The 8,966-nt window shown below is 30.7% G+C and overlaps 1 protein-coding gene across 1 annotated transcript; it reads right to left on the minus strand.

Moving 5' to 3' along the window:
• Nucleotides 1-979: 979 nt before the first annotated feature.
• LOC139490414 (uncharacterized) lies at nucleotides 980-6,014 on the minus strand. The gene is made up of 3 exons (XM_071277214.1): nucleotides 5,645-6,014; nucleotides 4,309-4,745; nucleotides 980-1,919 (listed from the first exon to the last, which is right to left on the minus strand). Exons 1-3 carry the CDS (start codon nucleotides 5,978-5,980, stop codon nucleotides 1,004-1,006), a joined length of 1,689 nt encoding a protein of 562 aa, XP_071133315.1. The 5' UTR covers nucleotides 5,981-6,014; the 3' UTR covers nucleotides 980-1,003.
• Nucleotides 6,015-8,966: the final 2,952 nt, after the last annotated feature.

The following is an 8,966-nucleotide window of genomic DNA, read 5'->3' on the forward strand; positions in this document are numbered from 1 at the left end:
GTTCTATAGCGCTAACCCTCTCACTTTAATGACAGTCTCATCAATTTCCGATATTTTTACATTGATGCGTTAAATAAACAGACACAATAAATATTATAGTCAAAATATGGGTACATCAGTCAACATCGTTTAACAATTTTAAAAGGAACAATTTAACAGAACACAAAAACATCTACTATCTACGAACACATTTATTGATTTGAGTGTCTGACGTCAGAAAATTTTATACGTCACATAAATTTGTCGATCAATGTACGTACAAACAATTTTAAAATTTTCATGGGAATGTTAGCATACAGGGTTAAAAAATCAAAAGTATGTAAGAATAAATTTAAGAAATAGACCGAGATTTAAACTAGTCCAAAAGTTATATATAGAATTTATAAGAATCCAAAAATAGTTAATTCCACTACGCGATTGAATGATTTTGACGTTTGTGGTTCAACGTATATTGTAATTCATAATAGAAATATATCATAATGACATATAATAGAACAATATCATACTGACGGGATCTTTTAAAGTACAGAGTCACGTTATAAGAACAAAACCACTTAACTAAGTGTGCAAGTTAAATGTAGTAGACACCTCGCATATGACAGTGAAAATGAACACTTTATATGATTTTGTACACTGTTTGTCGTTAATCTAGTTTTCTTTGAAGTTGGTTAATCAAATTCGATTCGTTTCGCTAAAGTATCTCATCGGATACCAACATTATTAGCAGTCGATACTGTTATTAAAATTATATTAATTATACTTATTTAGAATAAATTTCATAAAATATTAAAACTTATTTCATTCAACTTTTTTGACAAGTACATTTTGTACTGCATGTGTTTAAACAAACACAAATAATAAATACGTTTAGTACATGTTATAAGCTACATGTATACAAACTACAACAACAACAAGAAAAAAATGTAATGTCAAAATACTGGTAAAATAAATTTGATACGATTTTGGAGCATTTGTTTAAAGGAGCAGATAGTTTTGGAAACAATTACGACTCTATACCTGTTCCTGTTGCATAACGACCAACAGATGAATTTGGAATTAAGCATGGTTTTATTTCACTGTCACCTATTGTACAATCAAAAACATTTGAAACATGATAGCAATAATACATATTATCTTGGGAATGCTGTTCTAGCTGACATTCCTTAGGAGATACTAATTTTCCTACAAATATATAAGCCACAGTCTCGTCTTGAAATTGTGGTGATCCGGTTGCTTCAAAGCATACTAAAGATCCACTATCACCTTGTTCAAAAAAATTACTTGTGTCGCATACAATTTTATGAAGGTTTTGGTCGAATCTGTCGTTTTCATCCTTTCTAGATATCCAGCCTTTATATGTACCTCTAGTTAAACCACTTTTTGCACCCCATTTGTATACTTTTGGACTTTTCATTCTTTCCGATTTGATAACTTGCGCTGCTATAATTTTTCCTTCAATGAATTCATCGGCTTTATTACGTAATCCCAACTGACAATGTTGGATAATGGATGGTTCTGCTTTAACAATTGATAGGTCAACATATTCAACCTTCGTCACGTCTGGTCCAGTATTCACTGCATGGATACTTTTTCCTATTACAATATTTTCGTTGCTATAAGCATCATCATCTTTTTTAATAACATGTTCGCATGTTGTGAAATAAATGTTTTCAGATTGGTCTTTCAAAAACAATCCAAGTGTTCCAAATTTTCCATCGGATCTGGCTACTCTGCTTCCTTGCTTTAAATTATAGTTGGAAATATTGTTCCCATCATCCCAAACTTTAATCTGTATTTTCGAAATCTTTCCATGATAGTATTTGTCCAGGAATAGTTTTAAGTCAGCTTCCTGATGCAATTCTTTTACATAAATGGAAATAACATCGTCGTCAAAGCCGAATGCTGATACGTCTTTTGTTCTAATGAGAAAAGAGAAGACAATATTTTAATCAAATTATGTAGTACATGAATAACAATGAAAAACAATAGTATACATGACATAACATAGAACACTAAAGAATAAACAACACGAACCCCACCAAAAACTAGGGGTGATCTTAGATGCTCCGAAAGGGTAAGGAGATCCTGCTCCACATGTGGTACCCGTCGTGTTGCTTATGAGATAACAAATCTTGAATTTTTGTAAATATTCTTTTATTTTTTCATCAAACATTTAGCTTCTTTGATTGACTGAAATGTCTACAGATTAAATAAACCTATTGAGAAATGTGTAGTGTTTTTAATGCTATGGACATTCGACTTGACTGTTAATTCGTTTATATACATTGATTTACTCTGAAGCTATGATAAAATTTAAAGCAAATGAAAATCATATGCCATATAGCATAGGATTGACCTGTTCTGCTTTTTTCCCTGTGAAATTTCTAGTTTTATCACTTGCAAGTCTGTACTATACTTTTAAAGCATAATGTAGCTAAAAATAGACCAATAACGTGTTTAACAACAAGTATAAGGAGTTGAATGACAATTTCATTTATGCGACTTGTATCTAGATCATGCCTTGCCTCTCCTTTTACGGTATACAGGTTTGTGAATTTGTCACGGTTTTGACAAACATGCAAACATTGTTAATAAAATGATCATGCAATTTACTCATATAATGAGTCAACTGAAAATGTATGATGTGCAAACCAAACTGTAGGGCTGGTTTTGCTGATAATGTTAACTGTGATAATTTTTCTCCGACAGCTTTTTTTTTATTTTTCCAAAATGCATAACAGGTAAAGATCGCCACTTCCAAGAAAACAATTAACGCTCGGAGTCGACTGATAATTTTATCGGTTTGACTAATTAGAAAATCTTAACTTGATAGTCATTTTTTATATAAAATACATCTAGATTTATTAGATTTGTTTAAGATAATAGACAAATAGAAATACAATACGAATTTGTCATTCAGAGTCAATAACTTGTCAAAGTTGACTAATTATTTCGCCTTTAAAAAAAATATTAATCTTTTCTTGTTTTTTGGTGTATTAAACTCTCTGACTGTTATAGTTTTCAGGATAACAGAGAACCCGCACAAACATGGTAAAAATCGTTATCTCCTTAAAAGAACCAACTGACAATTTCCACTATTTACTTTTTTGTCGAGTATGTCTTGTCTTGCTAATTCGTTTTAGAATACAGAGTCTTGTGTATTAATAAGACAATAAGCAATATTTAAAGAAAGTAAAAAGAAAGGAATCAACTACGGTGATTATAATAAATCGTCTGATAATTTTTGACCAAATACACATGTTTGTAGAATTTACATTTGCCTTAGTCATATTTTTGGAAATGTCTGTACCAAGTATGGATTGGGATAATTGTTATTCACTCTTTTAATGTGTTTAAGTTTTTTATTTTGCCATTTAATTTGGTACTTTCCGTTTTGAGTCAGGATTTTTGTGATTTTACTTTTTTTCTACGTACTTTAACGGTTTGCAAAATACTTCAAATTAAAAAAAACCTTGCATATCATTAAAATGTTCTGCTTGGTCTTGGTCTTGGTAACCATGCTGTTTTTTAAGACAGGAAAATCAGAAACATTTTGTAAGTCAAGATACCAGAAAGATGATTGTGCTCAAGGTTTGGTCATATTAGCCCAGTAGTTTCAGGAAGAAGAAATTTATAAAAAGTTAACGGACGGCAACGGAATATAACTATCTATATCTTTCACATTATCCTAAATATTTTTTAAAGGTTTTTAAGGGTTACATTTACCAAAAGTGTGTCGATACACAATACGTATTTCTCCTATTGATTCAAACCTGCGTATAAGGTACGAATTAAGTACGAGGTAAAATTTTGCTTAGATTAAATTTTACGATTCAATTTTAAATACTAGAATATGGTACGCAACCGCACATTAAATGACATTTATTTCTCAAAATATCGAACTAAGTTATAAAGTTCCCGTAAATTGCTTACGAAATACAATCTTTACCTTGAATATTTTTTCAATGATAATGCATATGGCAAAATCCTGGAAACTCTATTCAAAGGATTTGTAACACGTGACCTGGGTCTTTAAGTAGTGAATTGAAACTAAAGATTTTATCCAATGTACTAATAATCAGTCTTTTTCCGTCTTTGATCTGACACTAACGTGTTCTTTAAATCTTCCACTGGCAAATATTTACAAATATGCTGGGTAATGTCTTAAATTTGGCTATTTGCGAAATTGGTAGATGAAACTTCATATATTTAATAGAATTTGGACAAATACTAAAAAAAGCAGGTAAGATGAGATATGTTTAATTGAAATTCACTTTACAAGGAGCTTTCCCTATATGCATAAGGTACCTCTCTAACAAAACTTCCAGCTCATGCATCTCACAATTATCTGGTGTGCTCGGTTGAAATTCTGAGACTACTACTTTCCAATCCTTGGTGGTCGATGTTTCCAACGGGAATTGTTGAAATTTTCCATTTCTTATGTTGGTCAACGTATTACTCATGATTTCACTTGTCTGGTTCCTTTTTGCCATTTCTAAAATATATCTGGTCAGTGATTTCTCTAAATAAAGTCCAATTCCCTCCTTTAACTTTGGTTCATCTATTGTATAGGTTCTGCAGAAAATGTTGTTTGTAACGTGATTGGTCTTCAATTTCCGTTGTATCTCAAAACTAATTTCTTCAAGGTTAAGTTTGAAATCTTTTACTCCTGTCACCATATATAGGACATTTATCTCCGTAAATGTATGGCAATTCTCTTCGATGTATGATATCAAGCGCCTGGCCTGCAAATAATGTTTTGGCAACTAATGATTTGAATAAAATTCAGTATATTTTTAGACGTCATATTTTGACTTTATTATCATAAATCGCCAATAATAAATTATGTAATTATAATTACCAGCAGAGATACTGTGGAATCATTTATATTTGTGGATACCAAATTGCGTGGATGAAGACAATCTAATATGTTCGTGGATATTTAAATTTGTGGTTTCGCCGAAGTCTGCATACAGGTCTATACGAAATTTGTCATTCGTTTAACATTTGATTGCATGGTTCACCTTTACCATCGAATCCGCGAAAATTTGTTTCCAACGAATACTATTGAATACAAATTATATTTTCAAGTTGTTAACTGCGTCCAATATTACTGATCATTTTTTTAACGTCTTGGCTGTACAGTAAACGTAAGGAGTAACTAATACTGTCATTAATATGACCTTACAAAAAAGGCAATTGTCTTCAATCAATTCATTTAACAAAGAATTAGTTCTATTTTAAGAATGGTATACTTTTGTACATAAATAAGGTTGCAAACCCCAATAAGGAAATTTGGACATGGTTTGGCTGTCTTTTCTAATTGTGCATGAAACTATCTTTTTTTCTCGAGCATACATAATAAAGATCAATCTAGAAACGGATGCCTTGCACACTTACATCGGCGATGTATGCTTAAAAAACTCTGATGGTTTACTTTTATAAACTGTGGCTTGGATGGAGAGTTGTCTTATTGGCGCTCATACCACATCTTCTTACTAGTATATCATTATATTGACTTGTCAAAATGATGTTATTTGAAAAGTAGCTTTGGTTGCTTTGGATAGATTTTATGATTAATAAGTAACACAGGTTAATAGTTAATTAAATGTGTTTCAAACACATTAAGTACAAACAAAATTACCTGTTTTTCGATATGGTTTTTGTCATCAATTGCAATATGACACAACAGTAAAACAGGTACCATGTTTTTTGAAAACATAGTCAAGTCATCTTTAATGCAGGATTTAGTTGTGGAAGTAAATACTTTTTCTTTATCTTTTTTTCCTATCTTTGAAGTTAACAGTTTTAAGTCGGGTGCTTGGTTGGTCCATAACAGCACAATATGAGGTTGTGTAATATTACATTGGTCGGATTTCGTGTTATAAGATGGAAGTAAATCTAAGTTGTTTCTTTTAAACCATGAATATATATTGTTCAATCGTGGAAATGTGGTGTCTGCTACTTTAATAGATATCATCCGAATATCAATTTTCTTGGCATGTGTTCGTATATTTTTGCTGAAAATATATAAATAAACAATAATAATGATACCAGTTACTTACTGCTTGATTTATCTCGAAATTATGCCTAATTGCAAATGAGTTAAACATATATAATACAAAACAAATTGAAATGGTCGGTCCTATTATTGATTATTTTATATATTTGTATTAAGTAAAACATAACTAAGAATGTATCGCTATAGATATGTGAAAATGTATTTTCCTACATTCTGTCTATTCATTTCATTAATATTTCTGGCAAAACACAAGGCCATGCTTTTTCAAACTGATTATTATTTCCCTAACATTAAAATTACAAGGAACCTGTTTCATGTGACAACAAGTGTAAGATGAAAATTACTATACAATAATTTAGTTTGGGACGTACATCAAAATATATAATTTGTACCATCTAAATAGAAAGACTTGCTGTAGTTGTATGTATCTTTAGATACTGACAAGTCAAGCAGTACATGTTAAGAGGAATGTGTTAGTATTAGGATTATAAATCGAATATACAATAATTTCACACTTATACTTATCATAGATAACTTGCATAAAATTTTGTTCTCTATGTGTAGGTTTTGTCTTTATAAAACTTACACAGTGACGCTCGAATTAAAAAGTTTAAAAAGACATATAAAGTACAATGCTGAAGAGCACCCACGACCCAATATATCAATAAGTTTAGCAAAACATATCTACGGTTATCTCGTCCTAGAGTATAAAATCCTTAGTATTTCAAATTGTTGAACAGTTAATTTATAAATGTGATTATCCCAAGGACAATTCATGTCAACATAGAAGTGCTGAATACTATTCAGAGAAGTGCAGTCAAGTTGTTGCTCATTCATTTGTTGTGTTGGAGCTTTTGATTTTGCCATTTGATTATGGTTTTTTTAATTTTGAATTTTGCTCGGTGTTTTTGTGATTTTAGTTTTTACATAGCATAAACTATTTATATCTTACCTATACACATCCTTGAATATTTTTGATGAATAAGATAAAAGAATACAGACAACACTAGTGAGACCAAACTGTCTAACAATATCCAACCCAGCTAGGAGGTATGTTTCTTCTGAAAAAAAAAAAAACAACAAAAAAACTGCTTATATTGTTGTATTTTTCAAAATAGGTGTGGCAGACCTAGCTACATCTAGGCGTAAAATATAGATAAATCTTAATCTGCATTATAAAAATATCAATTTAAAATGTTTTTTTTATCAAAAGTTTATTCATCTGCATGGAAGACAGAAGACGGATAAAAAGTTCTAATTGCCTTTATCAATATAACAATGTACCCTTTGTCGCAAATGTGACGTATAGACGTATTTGTATTTACATGAGCAACACGTCATATGCAACTTGACAGGAAGGGCTCTGCTTACACTTCCGTTTCATTTATAATACCACCGGGCTTAAGGTATGATTCGTGTTGATTGGTCTTTACTACTTTTTTTGCATTGCAGTTTTTTTTCAACTGATTAGTTTAAATGTTCCTGTGGTGTCGATCACCTATTTTTTGAACTGAAAATAGTCTAATTATATTGAATAATGTAACATAAATGCCAGCATGAAATTAGCATAAGTAAAAGTTTAATAAAAGCAGTCAACCATATATTTGCTCATGGACTGTTGAATACTCAAATGAGTTAGACAACAAAATATCGAATACATGTTTTGTATTACCTTATTTAGTCTTGTTTCTCTAGTGACAGTCGGGTTACAAGCATAATCCTGGTACCTTTGATAACTATTTACAATGTATTTTGATAAGATCGGTATTTGCATCGTAAATTTAGGTTATTTAAAAAATGATTCTTGCAATAAATTATATACTTCTCTGTCAGTGAAACTTGAAATCGAATGAATAATAAAGGGTACTAAACATACAAATCATGCACGCAATGTGCATGATTTGCAAGATTAAAATGATCAAAACCCATTGATGTGTAAATAATGTAAATTTGAAAACCCATACATATGCATAAAATTAATAGAGTTGTTGAATTTGGAAAATTTACTTTTAAACAACACAAAATAAAACAAATCAAGATATCCTAAGTTATACTAAGGATTTTCTTATCCCAGGAATAGATAACCTTAGCCGTATTTGGCACATCTTTTTGGAATTTTAGGTCCTCAATGCTCTTCAACTTTGTCCTTGTTTGGCTATTTAACTATTTCGATCCGAGCGTCACTGATGAGACTCATATAGACGAAACGCGCGTCTGGCATATTAAATTATAATTCTTGTACCTTTGTTAATTATTATCTATATCATAACCTTATATCTTAGTCAGTGTTTTTTTTTAGTGGTTTCTTCGAATCGATCAATTACAAGTAAGCTTTTTTTTTCTTTTCTTACACTAGTCTAAGCTTAAATACTCAACTTTTTTGTATCTACCCTTGTAGTTGGCAAAAGGTTTGTCTTTTACTAAAATAAAACAAAAGTCTTTATTTTACTGGTACTTAGCTATTGATCATTATGCTTACTTTTTGCGTTCCGGCCTAGACGTTTTTTCGCTAATATTGTCAAGCACGTGACAATAATAAAACATAAAAGCAGCAGCTCCCGTTTCAACCTGAAATAAGATTATTGATAAGTTATATATTCTATAGTTCTTTTGATCAGTCTTTTCTACAAAATTAAATATTTAGACATTCATCTAACTTGTTCTGAAATTGAAAGCATGGGATTGCAAACGCCTTTAATTTGTTTGAACATTTATTTAACACTAAACCCCGAAGTGAACGTAACTGTTTGTTTTTTCATTTTTCAGACACATTGTTTCTTTGAACGTAATATTATTTGATATATATGTTTGTAACTGATGAGATATGTGTTGTTTTTTGAGAGTTTGACACAACAATTAACTGCATGGTAACCGTTTATGTTGTTGTTGCTTTTTTTTGTATTTTGAAGCTGGCATTTTCAAATGACAATTTAGCCGAAACAGT

This window comes from Mytilus edulis, chromosome 9, assembly GCF_963676685.1.
Source record: "Mytilus edulis chromosome 9, xbMytEdul2.2, whole genome shotgun sequence".
In the NCBI taxonomy this organism is placed as follows: domain Eukaryota; kingdom Metazoa; phylum Mollusca; class Bivalvia; order Mytilida; family Mytilidae; genus Mytilus; species Mytilus edulis.